The sequence below is a fragment of the Sceloporus undulatus genome, chromosome 5 (genome assembly GCF_019175285.1).
Source record: "Sceloporus undulatus isolate JIND9_A2432 ecotype Alabama chromosome 5, SceUnd_v1.1, whole genome shotgun sequence".
Classification (NCBI taxonomy): Eukaryota; Metazoa; Chordata; class Lepidosauria; order Squamata; family Phrynosomatidae; genus Sceloporus; species Sceloporus undulatus.
The window spans coordinates 51,681,237-51,701,362 of NC_056526.1; the positions used below are offsets into that span (position 1 = coordinate 51,681,237).

A 20,126-nucleotide genomic window follows, 5' to 3' on the forward strand; every position below is an offset into this window, starting at 1 on the left:
GTGTATTCACAGGAGCTCAGTAATGCATGTCATATTTTTGCATCTATAGGACCAGGAAGACACTGGACAATATTTTTTATTCTGTATGTTGTTGCTTGGTAACCTAAATATAGTTGCTTTGATTTGAACAAATGAAATGATCTAAGATTTCATTTGTGGCTTTTGTGTGGTATAGTATATTCTGTTTAGGGAAAATTACACCAGTAATTACACTTTGTATTTTGGTACCAAAGCAATAAGTTATAATGCTTTGCCTTACAGAAGTATCCCCCCCCCCCCCGACTTTTCCACATTTTGTGTTAAGACCTGGAATTGAAGTGGGTTTAATTGGTATTGTTACCACTTGATGTACACAAGATACTGAACACTGTGAAGCTGCAAAATATTTGTATTGTGGCTCAAAGGTTAAGAAACATGCAGTTCATCATTCACCCCCACCATCGTTCACCCCCACCATTCTTGTGAAATGCCTAAATAAGCTCTGATACAATCCCCTTCTCCAAGAAGTCACATAGCTGAATAGAATCCACCTGTGTGCATTTTCAGTGCTGCATGGTCTCAAAATAAATACACCTGTTTGTGAAAGGCTCTAAAGTTGGTTGAGAGCATATCAAAGTAAACAGCATCATGAAGGCCAATAAATCAGTCACATCAAATCCAACATAAAGTTAGTATATGCACCCCAAAAAAGCTTGGGTTCCAGAAAGAATCCCAAGCTATGAATAGTTTTTGAAGTGCCATTAAATCTGTGCTTTAAAAAATGAAAGAAATATGGAAAAAACACAATTCTGTGTAGAGAAGGATGACCATCAGAACTGAGTGATTAACTGAGGAGGGTATTAGAGACAAACAAAAAGGCTATTGGTTATTCTGAATGAGCTAGAAAAAGTCATTCTGAGATTGGAGAAGCCACTCACGAGACATTCCATCAAACAGAGGCTTGTAGAAGAACAGCAGGGGAAAAAATTGCTGAAAGATTTTACAAAAGGATTTGTGGGAGATATAGCAAACATATGGGGAAAGGATCCCTAGTCTGATGAGATCAGAATTGCCTTTCCTCAAAGCACTATGTGTTGTGTAAAACCAACACTGTTGGTACAGTGAAGCATAGTTTCTGCAGCACCATGTGTGACTGCTTTTTCTTAAGAGAGACTGAGAAAAAGATCAGGGATGGATGGATGGATGGAGTCAAATAAATGGGTTATCTGGTGGAAAACTTATTGCAGTATCCAAGAGATTTGGAGCTGGGCCAGAAGGTCACTTTACAGCAGAACACATAGATAAAGTAACACGGTCATGGTTAAAAAGTGAACCCGGATAACTTGGAATGGCCCGATCAGTGACCAGACATCAATCCAATAGAGAATCTGTGGCAAGACTTGAAACTGGTTGATTGCCAGATGTCTGCATTCAGCCTTACAGCTGGAGCAATTCTGTCAAGAATGGATGGAAATTGCAGGTAAAGCTGATACTTACCCCAGAAAATTCTCAGCTGTAATTGCTGCTAAAAACTTAGGATTCAGAGGTGAATGGAACAAACAAATACTAGTTCGGTTTTGTTAGCTTAAATTTTGTGTCACAATAAAATACTTTGCATCTCCACCTTAGATGTACATTAAGTAATAGCAATGCCAATTAACATTTAACATAATTACCGGTAACAACATAATGTTAAACAGATAGATATGCATATATTATATGGGATGGTGAGAGGAGGAATCCACAAAACATTGTTTTTTCCATCATCGTCAAGACAGGAAGGACCAGTGAGGTCAGCCAAACAACAAAACAAGCTCCTCCCCTTCTGCCATTCACGAGACCAGTTCTCCCTGCTTTCACCCAGAGCAGAGCTTTTTCTTATCTCTTATTTCTCTTGTTATCTTGTCTGTCTGTTTAGCCCTTTCCTCCTGATTCTGTGATGGCTCTGATGAGTGAGGCTATTAAAAAGAGAAAGAAGCCTGTTTAGAGTTGCACTTCAGACAGCACGTTAGGGGAGTGGGTCGAACTGGCCAAGTATGTAGTTCCCTTGCTGCCAACGCCACCAGAGGAGTCTGTGCCCTACTCAAGTGCTTGCATGGTCATATCAGTGCCTGTAGAGAGCATGGCGAAGTCAAATCCAGATAATGAGGGCACATCACAAAGGGACATAAGGCTTGTGGTGCCATTGAGAGAGGAGTCCAGGGTGAAGTATTGGGAAGTTGTATCCCAGCATTCCCTGGGCTCTAGGCATTGCTAAAAGGGCATGAAATCCCCTCCACATGAGCTGTGACACACATGTCAACATTCAGACCACATGATCGGCGCTTTCACCATTTCCCATTTTTCACCCAGTAGGATGATGTCTGCCTTTTTGGCTGATATGCAGATCCACTATTTGAAATTGGACCTCTCTCTATCTCTTTCTTCTCTCTCTTCTCCTCTCTCACACACACACACACACACACACACCACACACCGCTCCCTCACAGAAAAATTTATGGTCATTAACCACACCTTAAAGATAGCAGTAGTGGTTTTTGGTTATGTCAGGGGAGGAGCCAGGCCTCTCACTTCATAGAGATCAGTAGGGATGTCAGAATGGCCAGGAACTGCATGGTCACTATCATCACTGAACTCACACACATACGGTGAGGCAAAATTCCAGTCAGTTAGGTTGTAGAGGTGTCTCCCTTCTCCTCACCAAACAAAAGCTTCATCAGACAGCTGGGTTTGGGATGATATACAAGCCTTAATGCTGCAGTTAAAACAAATTTTGGAAGCCCAGACTGCCTCTCAGTTTGGGGAATGGTCTGATTCTGGTTTACATTAGGAAGAGCCTTCTGACTGCTTGTTTCATTCTGAAGATTTTCTTCCCCTGTTTCAAGGTCTTTGCAATGCGGGGGGCTAACTTCACCCAGGGCAGCAACAATCATGGGCTAGTTGGGTCCTGTCCATGGTTTCCCAGGTTTACACAAACTCCTTCATGTATACAAATGTTTCCACATGAAATCACTGTCCTCTATACAGGAGGCTATGCAGGAAACTAAGCATATCCACATATTCTTGTCATGGAGGGGAGGAGGAGATGGTTCAGATTTGCCTTTAAACAGCATCATTTCCAATTTTGGGCCCTGCCCTTGGCCCTGAGGAAAAATTTTTTGCTAGGTGGTGCAAAACCAAGTTTGTGCAGTATAATAGGGCATCTGTCTCGCACCTCCTGGCCTTCCTGCAGAGAGGATTGGAGCTCAGTTTTAGACCAAACACTTTAAAGTGGCAGGCTGCTGCACTGTTCTCAGTTCTTTCTAATGCCCAAGGAGCCCCACTTCCCTCTCATCCACATGTGCGGAGGTTCTTCAGGGATGTTACTATCATATCTCCTCTAGTCAGGCACCACTACCCTTCTTGGAGCCTACCATTAGTTTTAAAGCAGCTCATGAAGCATCTGTTTGAGCCTTTTTAGAAGGTTTCCCTAAGGCTTCTCTCTTTATAGGTGGCCTTTCTGGTAGCTATCATTTCTCCTTGCTGCATATCAGAGCTGGTAGCCCTTTCAGTTGGGGAGCACCTTTGCACCTTTAATGAGGACTATGTTTCTCTCTGTCCTGACCCTTTCTTTCTAAAGTGCTTTCTATCTTTCACTTTTCCAAGGAAGTCATTCTCCTCGCTTTCTGTCCTAACCCATTGCTTCCACAAAAGAAGTTATGGCACAACCTAGATGTGAGCAGAGTATGAAAAATGTATATTCACAGGACCAAGTCCTGTGACTCTTTGTTTGTCTCCAAATTAATCCAGCCTCATTAAGACGTAAGGCGACTTATTCACAATATCCCCCTGCATCAAGGCATGCACTGAGATGGCCAAAAATATACTAAGGTACCTCTTCCATTTAATGTCATGGTCCACTCTACCAGGGTAGTTGCCACATCAGCAGCATTTTCCACTAATGCTGCAATCGTTGACATAGGTAAGGCAGCCATTTGGAGTACTCCTCCTTTCTTCATTTGCCATTACAAGATTGTCAAGTTCAAATCAGCAGATGTCACAACTGGGAGAAGACTGTTGCAGGAAGCGGTTAATGATTATGACACAGCCCTTTCCCTTCTTTATAAAGCAGGTAAGGGTATGTCCTAAATTGTGTGGATTCCTCCTCTCCCCAACATGAAGGTGAATTCTAGGTTGTTGAGAGGATTAATCAACTCCCTGCCATAGTGACTGCTCATCTCATTTTCATTGGGAATGTGATGGGCCTGAACTTTCCTTCATCCTATTTTTTCTGTGTGAATAGCCAAAGTGGAAGAGTCTGCAGTCTGTTTTGTTGTTTGATTGACACAATACACATTCACACCAAGTACCCAATGCAGCATTTTGTCTTAGAGTTAGGTTTCAAAGCTTATAGTTATTTGTGGAAAGGAGCACATTAAAATTAAGTTTCCATAATGATGATGTCTGAACAAATGCAGTTTATGGAGCTAATCAATGGTAGAAATTGTGATTTGGTAAAACGAGTAGCAAAATCACATTAAGTACTTTATAAATATGGTGTTTCTTTTTGTAATTCAATTGACTTTTTCAGTGGTTCCTTCGGTAGAAGACAAGATGATTTGATTAGCTCTAGTATTCCAAGTATTACATCAGTATCAACAGTTACCTCTCCTGCTGGTCTTCAGAAAAGCCTGCTTTCTAGCACAAGCACTGCTACAAAGGTTACAACGGGTTCATCAACAGCAGGCATACAAAGCAGGTGAGGGCATCAGTGTGCTTTATATTGAGTCCCCTGTCTGCTTTATGTATGTGCATGCATTTTTGTGTAGAATGTACTGGGTTCTGGATTTTTTTTCCATTTTTCCATTTCATGTCTGTATGTAATTTGGCTCAAAATGAAGATGCACTATACAGTAGTAGCTGTGCATGCCAATAAAACCAATACTTTAAAAAAAATAATTAAAATACAATTCTGGCTTTGTAAGCATATTATTTCTAACAAAGCTCATCTGCAGTCATTTAGATACCTCTGTAATCTAGACCTCAAATTCATGTGTTTAAAAAATCCATCCCTTTGTATCATACTGTTTAGTAAAGTGCTTTTGTTGTTTAGCTATTTCCTTTTCTCTTTTTTGTGTTGCTCCTATGATGCCATAGTACCTCAAATCGTTTATGGGCTGAGGATAGTACTGAGAGAGACAAAGACAATGTTCCTACAGCAGTGACTGTTCCTGTTGCACCATCAGTTGTCAATACTGCAACTACCACCACAACCTTGACAACAACTACTTCTGGCACTGTGTCCTCAACTTCAGAGGTCAGGGAGAGACGCAGGTGTGTAAAGTTTGGAGATTAATATTTCTCTTTCTGCAGAGGAATCAATTAGTACGAGGTGAACAGATTGCCTACTCAGTAAATGTGCACTGATGCAGTAATAAATACATTAAAGCTTTGCTCGTGTGTGTGTGTTAGTGTTAGAACATGTGTGAGTGAAATGGATAACTAGTTGGTGGCAACTACCTGTTTCCTATGGTGGATTCTCTCTGTAAACTGATTGCCATATTGCTCTGGGGATTTTTCCAGGGTAGAGAATTATGTACATATTCAGTTAACCCCATACCTCCAGCCCTTCATTATCTTATAGATTACTGAGGAGGGCTTTTCATTTTCTGAATTGTGCAAAAAAACAATTGTTAGCTATTAGAGTGGTTGCAGTGTTTCCAAATAGAGTCATTGTTCAATCATGATATTTCTTTAAACACACATTCCCCACAAATTTTTGAGTGACAAGTTATTAGAGTGAATGCTTGCCTGTTGTTCTACTTTGCCATATATTTTCTGTATATGCTTTCCTGTGGAACTTGCTGATTTCCTGTTAACAGCTTCCTTCTGTCATCTTGCTTTTCAGGTGATTTTGTAAGTAAAGGAAAAGGCCATAGTTTGAACTTGTCTTCTAAAGTAACAGAAGAAAAACTATTTGTTACATATTGAATTATATTGTAATTGTTCTTATAAAATGTTCAGGTCTTTTATAAGCCTCTGAAAAATTAAAAAGGAACTGCGAGCACTGTTATATTAAGACTTATTTCATTAGTTCTACTCTATAAGGTAGATAAAGAAAGTGGCAAGTGTATACCTACACAATAACCCCTTAGAAAGGGGTTATACCTCAGTTAATAGCCTTTGATAAATACTCCCTTTTGCAAAAGCTTTATATTCCCAGTTCCAATCAGTCCCTCCCCCTTTCCAGTTTATCCTCTGTCTAGTTGGAAGTGTTTTAATAACATCAGTATTGAGAAGTTGCTAGACAAACACAGACTTTCAGTATTGTTTTGCAGTAGCATGTCTGCAGTAAAAAATGCAATAAAGTTTGAGCTGGGAAAGAATGGGATTCTGCTATAGCCAATCCTACATGGTTGTGTATGCTTGCTTCCAACAGGTATGGTAAATGGCACCTGCTTCCAGAATTCCTTACTGAGCATGCATGACCACCAAAACAGTGAGAAAGGGTGAAGCAGATAACCCTGCATCACCCGCTACCTCCAGCATGTTTTAAAAAGTATAGATTTCTGAAATGGAAATCATAAGAAAAGTAAAGGCTGGTGAAATAAAAAGTCACCTCTGGAAAGAGGTCCTCAGGTGGATCCAGAACATTAAAAATATTTTTGTGTTCTTACTGACCTGATCTGGTTGTTTTCATTTCATATGTGCATATTGTTCGTTTTGGATAAAATGTTTGCTGAAACAAATTGAATTACTCATCTTTTTTGGTTATCCCTGATGCTTTACATTTTTGTAGTTCAGACCAAGTTTATATGGTATATACATAGTAGTCATTCGTTTATTAGTTAACCAGTAGTGACAATTCTCTTTATGAGATATAAAATAAAATTTAAAAGCAGTTTCAGTGCACACAGAAAATCATTAAAACAGTAAGTAAAGTTGTAAAATAAGCTTATACTTGCTGGGTTTGGGGCTAGAGTGTAGATATTGTAATATAATTGTATTAATAAGAATACAGTGAGTCTGAATATGCTTGCAGCTGTAGCATGGCGGATATGGGTAGGCCTTGTTGTTACATCATTGCAAACCACATTGTTGTGGAAAAACTTTTTTGTCTGCCATCAAACTGAATGGTCACTTGCTTCTTAAATGTATTAGTGACTGAAGCATTGGCCTGTTACAGACAGCCAAAATAAAGCTGCTTCGAGTCACAGTGGAGGTATGGTGTTTCAATGATGCATGCATCCTAAGAGTCCAGAAGCCACACCAAAGCCACACTCCAGTCCTTAGGGCTGGAGCGTGGCTTTGGTGCGACTTCTGGACTCTTAGGCTGCATCATCATTGAAACACCATACCTCCACTGTGACTCGAAGCAGCTTTATTTTGGCTGTCTGTAACAGGCCATTAGCTTCTTTTTCTGTCATATTATTCACAGAAAGTTGAATTTAACAGTGCTCACTGTCTCGTAAATCTTAATTCCAGGTCGTACCTCACTCCAGTTCGGGATGAAGAATCTGAATCCCAAAGAAAAGCTAGATCAAGGCAAGCAAGGCAGTCTAGAAGATCAACACAGGTACTGTGGTTTTATATTCTATGTTTTAGTCAGCATGGACCAAACCAAACTCCATATATTACCATATATACACAACTATAAATTGACCTCATGTATAAGTTGAAGGTGGATTTTGATATGATCCGTGGTTAAGTCTAGGGTAAAACTTAGGGACATATAACAAGGGATGAAGCAAAGTAAAACAATGCCAAAGAACTTCAAAATTCCAGCAGACATAACTGTTTGTGCTTACTGATGAAGGAAGAGAGAATTACCAGGTCAGAAGTGGTGCCATGGCAAAAAGAGTAGAGGGGGCCAGTGCATCTTTTAGGTTCTTCTGGGATGGACTGAGTTCTTGCCTTTTGCCACTCAACTCAGAGAAGGGAATGGTTCTTTTTTTTGATAAAGAGTTAAATTACAGTACTTACATTGACCTGTAGATAAGTTGACCCAGGTTTTTAGGGTCAATGTTTGACTAAAATTTATAGTCTTGTTACATGAGTATATACAGTATATATCTGTGGTGAGAATGTTGGGGGCCCTGCAGGGATAAAGGAAAAGAGATGATTCCATTCACTGTGCTCCTTGTTTTACCTTCAGTCTCCCCACCCACCCTCCCCCAGATTCCCCCTCCCACATAAAGAAAGGCAGAGGGACACTTTAATGTTTGCTGCAGATTACTTACCCTGGACTAGTTTGACATCCAGGAAGCCTTGAGTTTGCAACCTGTTCTCCCTCTCCCCCTTGTAAGGTTCAAAGAAGGAGTTGTTCCTCTGCTTTGGTTAAATATTTTTCATTTGGTATGGATCCAAAAATTGGACTAACACTGACTTTGTGTGGTTTGGTTTCATCAAGCAAGGTTCATAAACTGTGATTTGAAGTTGACTTTTTTGAACCTGCTCTTCATTAATGTTAACAGCACTTTAGAGTAGATGGCAAAAAGCCATGAACCAAAAGCAAAAGCTTCTAAAATTTTTCACTTGGGCATATGCACCTCAAACCTGGCTGTGATTTATTTCTATTTCATGTACAATGTGCTGAACTGTAGTTTAGCATACTTTGTGAAGCAGTTGTTGTGTCTAGGAAAAAGTTTTTGTAGGGACAGAGCACCCTTTGCTTTGTTCATAAGTTTCATTATGAGCAGAATTTCAAGTACTCTCTGGGCGACTATACAACAACAACAACACTGGTGAATATATTTCACCAGTGTTCTTGTTGTATAGTTGCCCAGAGAGTACTTGAATAGTAATTGTTAGTGTATCCTACACTCCCTGCACTGGCTATATGGTTTTTCATAATTAACATTTGGTGTTGGGAATGTTTTTGGAGAGGTTACAATGATCTGTGGAAATTAGGTAAGGGGTCATCTTGACCTAAGCACATGTATGAGACCTAGATAGTACTAATGAGTTTTCTGATCCACTCCAACCTCCCACCCAGGCTCTTTTCACTTCCCCTCTCAATGCAGGCTAAGTAAGGGCTGGAACAGACTGGCATAAAAAGCCAGCTTGCAGCCATCTTTGGAGTGTGGTATACACAGCATGCATGCCTCCAAGATGCCTGGAAGCCCCCTTCACACTGCCCGGCTGCCCACATGTGGGCCGGCTTGAGGGTATTCCAGTGGCATGGTATTTAGACTTGGACACCACAGGATCGCCTTAAAGCCGGATTCCAGCTGCGGCGGGGCCAAAAAGCCAGCTTGGCAAAAAGGCGGATTTGGGCTACGGCATGCAGTTGCCACGGCCCCAATCTGGCTTTGTCAGCCACCCCTTCAGGGCAGTCTGTTTCGCCCCTAAGTCCCATTGCAAAGCAGTTAAAGACCATATCACCACCTAAACCCAGGCTGTGTTCCTGTTAACCCTACCTGTCCAACTGTCTAGGGATTGTCTCAAATCTTATCAGTGTTTTGTCATTCTGAAGTTAAAGCAATAAGGCAGTTTGGCTGGTTTTATCAGTTCCATGAGAATTCCATAAAATTCCATCAAAGCATTTGTTACACCATGTGGTAGTGCCAAGTAGCTCTCTAGGGTATGAAATTGGGTATAAATATCCTCCCCACACAGAGCCATACTGAATGCAGCTTATCCGCTGGTCTCTGTGCAGCAGACCAGAGCTCCTCCTTGTACTCAAGTATAAATATCCATGTACAAAATATATATAAGCAATGCAAAACTGGGACAGAAGAGTTTACATCTAATAGTTGTATTGTATTAAATACACTAATAATGGCTTCATCGGTTCTTTCTTGTCAAATTACAGTTGTTTTTACGTGTGTGTTCTGAACTACTATAGCTACAATTCCAGGTCGATTTATTTACAGGACAATGTGGTAATGTGATAGCTCTTTCAGATTTCCCCATGTGGTGGGGAGAGCAGTTTCTTTCTCTTTTGAGCAGAAAGAGTCCTGGGTGATTGATTGCTGTTAAACAAACAGAGTCCCTCTCCTGCTGGGCAGCAGCTGTCTGGGAAGTGAAAGCTGAACCAAGGCTAAAACGATGAAGCAAAAAGCCTCAATTAGAGTCCCTCTTACTGCATGCACACATACACATACTGAAGGAGCCTCCCAAGTTTTACCCTCGACTTATCCATGGGTCATGGCAAAATCCATAATTTTGGCCTCCAAAACCTGCCCTCGACTTATACGTGAGGCCGACCTAAAGTCGAGTGTGTGTGTGTGTGTGTGTGTGTGTGTGTGTATAGTACTCCTGAACTTTTATCTTTATCTGATTACAAAACACTACGTTCATGATTTCAGTTCTTTCAGAGTTACTAACTACTCTCTTAAGCCTTTAAAAGACTGTTCAGTTTTAATAAGTGTTGTTTAATAATACTGTACAGGGTGTAACATTAACTGATCTCCAAGAAGCTGAAAAAACTATTGGTAGAAGTCGTACAACACGAACCAGAGAGCAAGAGAATGAAGAAAAAGAAAAAGAGGAAAAGGAAAAACAAGACAAAGAAAAACAGGAAGAAAAGAAGGAATCAGAAACTAAAGATGATGATTATAGGCAAAGATATGCACGAAGTATAGAAGAGGTATTTCATGATTTCCCTTTTTATGACATGGGCTTGAAGTTCTGTGGTGATGAATCTGAACTTGTAGGGGATAGCTTACTTGATAAAAAAAATTAACTTGCATGTATGTAATATTTCAAAACTGATTTGGGCTTTTTCTTGTTGACTAGCCATATCATCGTTATAGAACTACATCTTCATCTACTTCATCAACTTCTTCAGTTGCCACATCTTCTAGTTCTTCAGGCCAACTAAACAGACCAAATAGCATTATAGGTATAACCTCTGCTTATTCCAGAAGTGGATTAAAGGAAAATGAGAGAGGTAGGCCTTCTGTGTTATGCATCACTCTCTTTTGCTTTCAATGTCCATGAAACCATTGCCCCTTCAACAGAATATGGCAGTTCTGAATGAGTAACTGGTAAAACAGCTAGGGAATGCCTTGCAGCACCACTGCTTTGGATTAGTATTTCTCTGGAGCTGTCTTTCTTAAGTCCTTTCTATATGCAAAACCTAAACTAGATCTTGAATTTCTATAATGCCCATGGCTTGTATCCAGTTCTCTTTCCCAATGAAATAGCTTCCCTTTGCAGAAAGGGAGGGCGGGGTAACTGTAGCTCCTTTCTGCAGCCCTGTGCACATATTCAAAACATTCATTGGAAGACAGTGGATTCTCTAAAGTAGTTGCTTTTAAAGGTGTGTAGGCTGCAGAGAAGAAAACATAAGGGGAAAGCCTTGGTTGTGCTCACATGATATTGGATTTAGGCATTAAAGTTTACTGTTAAGTCCTGCTGGCATTTTTTAATGCTATTTAAAGTGTAGCTGAGTATTGTGTCACCTTAATATAGATTCATTTTTCAGCCTTGAAGACTCGAACAGTGCAATAAACAAGTACCTGGATGTTTGTGGTTATGTTAATTCAAGGGTAAACACATGGATACTGTGCATGATAGCAAAGGAATGTTACATGCTTGTGCAGCCCTGCTTAGTCTTGTAAAAGTTAATAAAAGCATTTTGGTGCTGAACATCAAGTTGATCTTGCTGACATGTTATTTTAAGTTTATAGAAATGGGTCCTTATCATGATCTCAAAATTGCTGAATTTAATTAAATGCATTACCTTACAAAGAAAAACAAATCTAGCTAGTTTAAACAGAAATCTCTCTCCAATAGGGTCTGTTGCACGTTGAATTATTGATGCTTCTGGCTAAACAAATACTTATTTGAATATGTGTGCTCTGGATGCTTTGATGAATATGTGTTTGTAGATGTGTCATAATGTATGCAGATAAGTTAGGCTTTGATTCTTAAATCTGCATAATACTACATTGAAATGTTCTTGTTTGGCTGAGGTACAGCTAAGAATGGTATGTAAAGAGAATTATGGCACATTAGAGTAAATCATATGTTCCATATTCTCACACTTTCAAGAGTCTATTTTGTAGTATTCAGTGATGAGTGTCTTTTCAGAAACCATAGTAGTAAAAAATTTTATGTTATATACCAGAACCTTTATTAAGATATTACTATTTAAATAGAATCAGGAAAGAAAGAAGATGAAAAGGAAGATGACAGACCACAAACAAAATCAATAAGGGAAAGACGGCGGCCAAGAGAAAAACGAAGATCTACTGGCGTTTCTTTTTGTACTCAAGATGTAAGTGAAATCCCATTAAAATTGTCCATATATCTGTAGTTTGGGGTTAGGGCTGATTCAGTCAACCAGAGGATATTGAAGTGACTGATTAAATTATTCAGCATCACTGACCAGATGAGCGTTGAATCTGCTTATAGCTTTCATATTGTCAATTCACATTTCAGATACAGTGGAAAATAGAAGCGTATTTTACAAAGTACTAGCTTTCTTAGAGTAGTGTGTGATGGTTATACCCAAAGATCAGACCCAAAACTGCAGTCAGGTTCATGAACCACCCTCAATTTAAATTTTTTCAGTGGTGGTTTCCCAGTGTTATCCTGTGAGACTTAAAGATTGTGACTTGTCCAAGGTCACCCAGTGGGTTTCCATGGCAGAGTAAGGATTTGAACCCTGGTCTCCACTCAAATCACTGCATCACATTGGTTCTCATAGTGTAGTGGCTATGTTTCTGACAAAGACACATCTACAAAGAGATGGATGGATGGTGTGTGTGTGTATGAGAGAGAGAGGAGAGATGGAGAGCGGAAGAGTGAGAATGAGTAGGAATATCGCTTCTCGGTCTTTTGGCTAAGATCAAGTGTAGAGTAGGAATATTCAGAGCCATTTTGTCCAACCTATATCCACTTGTTTTGATGTCAGGTTGGCTTGGATTTAAGACCAGGAATGGGAAGGGCAGCTATGAAAGAACTAGACAAGTTCCTAAAGTGTAAAAGATATACAAATGAACACTAAGGTTAGATCGTCCAAGCCATTATGTTCCCCATCACCATGTATGGTTATGAAAGCTTGACAATGAAGAAAGTGAATAGGAAGAGTATCAACTCATTTGAGATGTGGTGCTGGGGAAGAGTGCTAAGGATACCATGGAAAGTCAGAAAGACAAGCAAATGGGTCCTTCAACAGATCAAGCCTGAAATCTCCTTGGAAGCCAAGATGAACAAATTGAGGTTGTCATAGCTTGGCCACATCATGAAATGGCATGATTCATTAGAAAAGACAATAATGCTAGAAAAGGTAGATGGAAATAGAAAGAGGGGAAGACTGCACACCAAGTGTATAGACTCAGTCAGAGAGGTCACAGGCATGAATTTGCAGCACCTAAGCAGAGCAGTAGAGCATTGGAAGGGGGTGGGTGGGCCCAGATGTGTCTCTTCCACAGATTCGCCATAAGTAGAGGTCAATGTGAGGGCAGTTAACAACAAAATCCCCCTTTATGAGCCCATTAAAGTTCTGGGATTGTCCAGAGAGGTCTTACTCTCTGTCCCACCATCCTCTCTTGTGTAGTGGGGAAAAGTGAGAAGGCTTTCTCAGTGGCTGCTCCCTGGCTTTGAAACACCTTCCCTAGAGAATCCAGGATAGCCCCATCCCTGTTCTCCTTCAGAGAGTCATGACTCCATGGCAGTTAACAACAATAAATGAATAAGACTTCCAGGAATCCTGGTGATTAACAGAACTGCTCAGATTTTACAAATTCAGGGCTCTGCTTTCCTTTATTGAATCAATCTATCTGTAGTGTAGTCTTCCTCTTTTCCTACTGTGTTCCACTTTCTCCAGCCTTATTGTCTTTTCCTATGAGTTGTGTTGTTGTTGTTGTTGTTGTTGTTGTTATTATTAACCTTTTGATATGTCCAAAATACAGTAGCTGCAGTGTAGTCAGTTTGCTTGCTCTAGCTTGAATTACTCCTGTTTATTTGTCATTTTAGTGGTTTAAAGTATTTGTAAAATAATTCTCCAACATCACATTTCAAATGAGCTGATTTTTTCCCCTGTTAGCTTTCTTTACCGTCCAGTTTTTACAACCATACATAGAAATCTTGTAACATTGATGATCATGATGTTGGGATTATGTTATTTTTCTTCACACTTCAAGATCTTATCTGGTTCCTTTGTAGCTGCTCTCCCAAGTCTTAAATCTTCTTCTGAATTTTTGGTTACAGTCTCCACTTGGATTAATGGCTGGGCTAAGATATTGAAAATCTTCAACTATTTCAGTGTCTTCATCACTCACTTTAAAGTTATGTACATCATCTGTGGTCATTGTTTTTTTCAACAGTATTCCTGCTTTGGGGCTTTTCCCCTTAACTTTCTTCTGAGTCTTTCCTAGTCTTCACTATTTTCTGTTAGTAATATGGTATCATCTATATATCTTAAATTGTTGATGCCCCATCCCCCAGTTTTCATATTTTCCTTCCTTTTAATTCTACTTTCTATGTTAGATGTTCTGCATCTAAATTAAACAGGATGATAAAATACAGCATTGTCTGACCTTCTACCCAATCAGAAACCATTTTGTTTCTCTATGTTCTGTCCTGGACAGCTGGAGACTCAAATGTTGTGGCACAACCATTTCTTTCACAGTGATCCATAGTTTTTCATGATCTACATAAAGGTTTTGATAAAACTGGTAAAGTACAGGTTCTTTCTCCCACTTCCCTTTGACTGACATTCTTCGTTGTGCTGTTATTAGCAGATCTGTGGGCCCATACAGACAGGCCAAATTAAAACTGCTTCAGGTCACTTTGGAGGTATGCTTTTTAAATGATTCATGCATCCTAAGAGACCAGAAGCCGTGCCAAAGCCAAGCTACAGCCCTAAGAACTGGAGTGCAGCTTTGGCGCAGCTTCTGGCCTTTTTATGATGCATACATCACTTAAACAGCATACCTCCAAAGTGACCCAAAGCAGCCTTATTTTGGCCTGTCTGTATGGGCTCTATGTTTGCAATATGATCTCAAGTGGTTACAAATGCTGTCTTTTCTGTATTCTGCCCTGATTAATATTCCTGGTATCCGTAGATTTCTTCTGGTTTCCAGTCAATCTGTTCTTTTCATAGTGCTTATATTCTACAGAGATGTTCTTTACATTTTAGATTACCTTAGTGTACTTCTTTAGCTTCACTTTAATTTTTTATATTAGCAGTTCATAGTCTGTGCCACAATCCGTACCTGTTTTTATTTGTGTAGACAGAATGGAGCTTCTCCATCTTCTGTTTCCAGACGTGTGGTCTATTTGACTTCTGTATTGGTCATAATAATGTCATATATACATTTGTCCATTCAGTTGCTTATAGAATGTGTTTGCAGTGAACAAATGGTTGGCCTCTCAAAATTTAAGTCACTCCCCTTCATTTCTTGATCTTTGGACAAATTCTTGAGCAGTGCTTCACTTGGCTCAGTTTTTTTCCCCTTGACACTTCAGTTACCTGTGATTATCAACACATCTTGTTTTGTGTATCATCAGTTTTCTTCTGAATGCAAGCATAAAATCATTTGGTTTCTTATTCTTCTTGTATAGTTAGATAGTAAACCTGGATAATGATTATACCGATAGGCTTTCCTTGAAGTCTTAAATAGGTATTATTTGGTCAGACTTCTGACTGCTTTTGCCACATTTTACCTCACTATTAGTGCCACCCTATTTTTCTTAGAATGTCATTTCCAGAGTGCAACATGCTTCGTCCAGAGCACTGCCGTGCCTGGAGTTTTCCCCGTTCTGCGATAGCCTCTGCAGAGAGGGAAGCGCCAGTGGAGAGGCCGTTCCTCAGAGCCTCTGACGAACCCGTCCGCCGAGCTGCCGTTCCCAACCCGGAAGGCTTTTCTTTCACATCTGACCAGATGTTCCTTTTGATTCAAATGCAGTTGTATAATTAAACACAGGGTTATTCATATTTGTCCTTTCTTCTTACCTAATAGTTGATTGAGTGCCAAATAGTTGATTTGGAGGCTTCATCTTCTAGTACTTTCTCACTTCATTTTGGTCTGTTTCATCATGATAGAGTTTTTGAGGTAAAATGCACTCCAAAATTAACTGAGAATGTCCCCCGTTGTACTGACTTCTGAGAAGACATGTATAGGATTGCAGTGTTCATTGACTTTTTTCAGTAGAAAGTTATTTTATATCAAACATAGTAAACTTTCTGTACATGATCAGAAAAAATTGGTCCTTGGGTTCATTTCTGAAAACAAGCCAGTTCAATTTTCAGAGGGAAAGTATTCTGTAGAGATATTATTTTACTTTGCTGTTTTTATGTAATATCACTACAGTGGGTCCTTGTTATCTGCTGAGGGTTGGTGCTAGGATCCCTTGTGGATAACAAAATCCATGGCTTTTCAAGTCCCATTAAATATAATAGTATAACAAATTGGTGTCTTTTATATAAAATGGAAAATCAATGTTTGCTATTTGGAATGTATACTTTCTTTCAATATTTTCAAGCCATGGATGCTTGAATCTGTGGATAAAAAATCCATGGATAAAGAGGGCCGACTGTACTACCACCAGTTTTCATCTTAAGTGTTTCTGAGCATGTGAAGCTAGCCAGTAGTTCTGACTGACCTCAGTTATAAATGATGGCTGTTTAGATTGATTTCTTTCTCTTACTCGGTCTCTGTCTCAGTATTATTTGTAAATAACTTTTAGTTTGAATTATTAGTGGATTGTTTAAACCTAGCGTATCTTTATTCCTGTGAGATGTTTAGCCTATTGCACTATTATTTATATACAGTATTGAATAATAATTGTTATTGAACTACCTGGAAACATTATTTTTATTGTGTTTTTTCCCTGTAAAAATATTGTAAGCCATTTTACCATGGAAAAGAGTCATATAAATAGATAAGATGATGATGACAACGAGCATAGGCACAAATGAGTGTCCTAGGTCCTTCAAACAGAATTCCACTTTCTGTGGAAGCTGTACTGTGGAATATCTTCATCTCTCATCAGTGTTAAAGCCACAGGAGATCAGCAAGAAGGAAAGGTAGTAAAGAAAGGTTTTCATGAGGTACACAAAACACCTTGAGCTGCAGGTTAACCCTTCCCTCCTGCATGACAGGCAAATAAACTAAGAAAAGCAAACCATTGTTATATGTCCATAGAGTAATTTTACTTGCAGTAAATCTGAGTAGGAAATGTGGCATGGTGGTTTGAATATTGGAGACCAGAGTTCAATTCCCCACTCAGCCATGAAACCCACTGGGTAGCCTTGTGCAAATCACATGTTCTCAGGGGACAGCAATGGCAAAACTCCTCTGAACAAATCTTGCCAAGAAAACCCCATAAGTCAGAAACAACTTGAAGGTACACAACAAATGTGGTAGTTAGAGGGCCTGCATTGTGTAATGGTTTGAGTGTTGGACTATGACTCTGGAGACCACAGCCATGGAAACCCACTGGGTGAGATTGGGCAAGTCAAACTCTCTCCGCCTCAGAGGACTCCTTCCTCTGAACAAATCTTGTCAAGAAAACCCCTTGATAGACTTTCTTTAGGGTTGCTATGAGTCAGAAATGATTTGAAGGCATGCAACAACAATAATGTGCTAGTTAGTATTTTATAATTAACAGCATGATTTGCATAATATACAATTTTGACTGGTTGAACTTTGGTGAACATTTGCTGCTATCAGCTTCCGAGCAAGGTACTGTACAAGGTTCTAACCTTTAAAGTCCTACATGGCTTGGGTCCTGAGTACTTGTGGGAGCACCTCCTTCCATACAATCCACCCCGCACACTCCAGTCCTCTTGGAAGAATCTGCTACAACCTAAGAAGATCAGACTTTCAGCGGTGACCCAGAGGACCTTTTCGTCAGCTGCTCCCAGGCTCTGGAGCCATATCACCACCTTGGAAACCTTTAAAAAGGCTATTAAGACTAATCTCTTCCCGCAGGCCTTCCCAGACTAGGTTAGATCCATTAGACTTGCTTCCCCCCTCTATTGACACCTATATTGATACTGATACCAAAATTGATTGATACATCACCCCCGTCCCCCACTCCTCTAGAGGAAGATTCATTTCTTGCACTAATCTGTCCAAAATTTCAATGTATTCCTATTGGATAGTTTTAAATTTTTCTGATGTTCAATCTTTTTTATGGGTTGATCACTGTTTTTATGATTGTGGGGAGGGTTGGGGTTTCGGGTTTTTTAAATTGTAATTTTTTATTGCTTTATGTTTTATTTATACTGTTGGAATCTGCTTTGATTCCTTTGTGAAAAAAGTGGAATACAAATAATAATAATTATTATTATTACTAGAAAATGGCATATTTATTAAGAGTGTGGAGAAGAGGCAGGTGATAGAAAGGTTGAGTGAATACATGGGGCAGTGACAAAGAAAGGGGAAAGGGGGAAAGAACAGAAATAGCACTTTGGTGAAGGGGTCAAAGGGCAAGTGAACCTGGCACAGGCCAAATGAATACCAAGTTGAAAAGTGACAGTTCACCATTAAATGAAATAGAGTTGGAAAGCAGGGAGACAAGAGAGGTGTCTCCCTATTAAATGAGAATGAAATTAATGGGTTTTTAACTTTGGTGAAGTGATGTACTTTTACCAGTTATAAATTCAATAATGCCTGACAAATATGGGCAAGTTTTAAAGGCAGTGTAAGCAAACTGTTCTTGCAATCCCTATTGTCCAAAATAGAAGCATACAGCACTAATTTAAATTGGGTTTCCCCCCCAGAGTGATGAAAATGAACAGGAGCACCAGTCTGATTCAGAAGAGGGAACAAATAAAAAAGAAGTACAGGTAATGGTTCTGTCTTGATTTTCTAAGAAGGCTATGCTTTTACTTGAGTTTCTGTGAAAGAAAATGGTGTCCTCTGCTGTATAGCTTAGAATATATTCATGAACTTAGAATGCATGGAAATTCACTCTGAATTTACTATAATTACACATAAATCTGTTAATATGCCCCATTTGATACTCTGCGTTGTCTACATTTTTCCAAGTACCACCAGTAGCACTACAGATAGACAGCAATTAACTATTTAACTAAATGCTGACTTGTGAATTTTAAGTGCATATTTTATAGAAGGCAAACTTCCATTTCATATTGCAGAACTATATCCTATTTAGCTTTGTACAGTGGGCCCTCCCCTTACGTGGAGGATCCGTTCTGGATCCCCCTGCGTAAGGGAAAATCTCTGTATGCTTGTGCTCCATTGGAAACAATGGGGTGCATGCTTGCGGCTTGGGGGAGTGCATGCGTGCCATTGCTTTTATCATGTGGCTTCCACGTAAGCTGGAAGCCGCATATAGTGTGACTGCATATGGTGTGGGCGCACTATATTGTAATTGTTATGAATCGTGCAATAGTACATTTCATTGTAGTAGTGTCACAAAGAAGCTATTTATGCTTTGTCTGCTTTACATGAATATTCCATTTGAATCAACTTTCGTGTGTCTCTCTAAAGTCATACAAAGACTTTTGTGTTTGGGGAGGGACAGACCTGTTATTCAAAGGGAAAAGTTAAAAATCCCACAGGTGCAAATTAATTAACTGGTTGACATCTGGGCTGTGCATCCATCAGATATATTTAATCATTCATTTTGTTCTTGCAGTTAAGCATCTTTAAATGGTACATGAGAAGTAGAATCCATTGAATGGTTTCTCTTTCTAACTTTTATGAACTATATAGACTGTTGTGTTCTGAATAATTTGTTTGTCAAAGTCTTCTAAGATGGCTATATCTCCTTTTTTTCCAGAGTGATAGTCTTTCAAGGTATGTACATTCTGTATGATTGGCTCTCTATAACATTTGTAATGCAGTTCTTAATTGTTTAATGCTGCTAGTGGTTTAAAAGTTTCAGGAGAATATGTAGGATACCTCTCAATCATTATCAAAATTGTAGAAAATTATATTGTATGTAAATTTGACAATGGCAGTACTTTTATGTTGTCGCATCTACAGTACATAACATACACATTCAATTCATTCCAAGCAATGTGGTTCACTGGCTATAAATGGAATAGTTATAGCGTGGTTTACCAAATTGAAATCAAGATTTTAATTACTATTTCATATAAGTGGTTTCTCATCCAAGCTGCTGTATTTCACTTCACCATATGGCTAGGAGAAAAACCAGCTTATTGGACATGTGTTAGAGAAGAGTTCGGAGGACACCGCTTTGATCTAATTTGGAAAAGCGGTATATAAATAAAC

At 39.3% G+C, this 20,126-nt stretch overlaps 1 protein-coding gene across 1 annotated transcript in view; it reads left to right on the forward strand.

The window, feature by feature from the left end:
• The window catches only part of PPP1R12A (protein phosphatase 1 regulatory subunit 12A), a 163,443-nt gene that overhangs the window by 122,172 nt on the left and 21,145 nt on the right, over positions 1 to 20,126 (forward strand). Inside the window, exons 13-20 of the mRNA XM_042467984.1 lie at positions 4,550 to 4,717; positions 5,116 to 5,292; positions 7,444 to 7,534; positions 10,352 to 10,549; positions 10,699 to 10,852; positions 12,066 to 12,184; positions 18,644 to 18,709; positions 19,669 to 19,685. Of these exons, the coding sequence (XP_042323918.1) occupies positions 4,550 to 4,717; positions 5,116 to 5,292; positions 7,444 to 7,534; positions 10,352 to 10,549; positions 10,699 to 10,852; positions 12,066 to 12,184; positions 18,644 to 18,709; positions 19,669 to 19,685 (990 nt within the window). The remainder of the gene's footprint in view (positions 1 to 4,549; positions 4,718 to 5,115; positions 5,293 to 7,443; positions 7,535 to 10,351; positions 10,550 to 10,698; positions 10,853 to 12,065; positions 12,185 to 18,643; positions 18,710 to 19,668; positions 19,686 to 20,126) is intronic.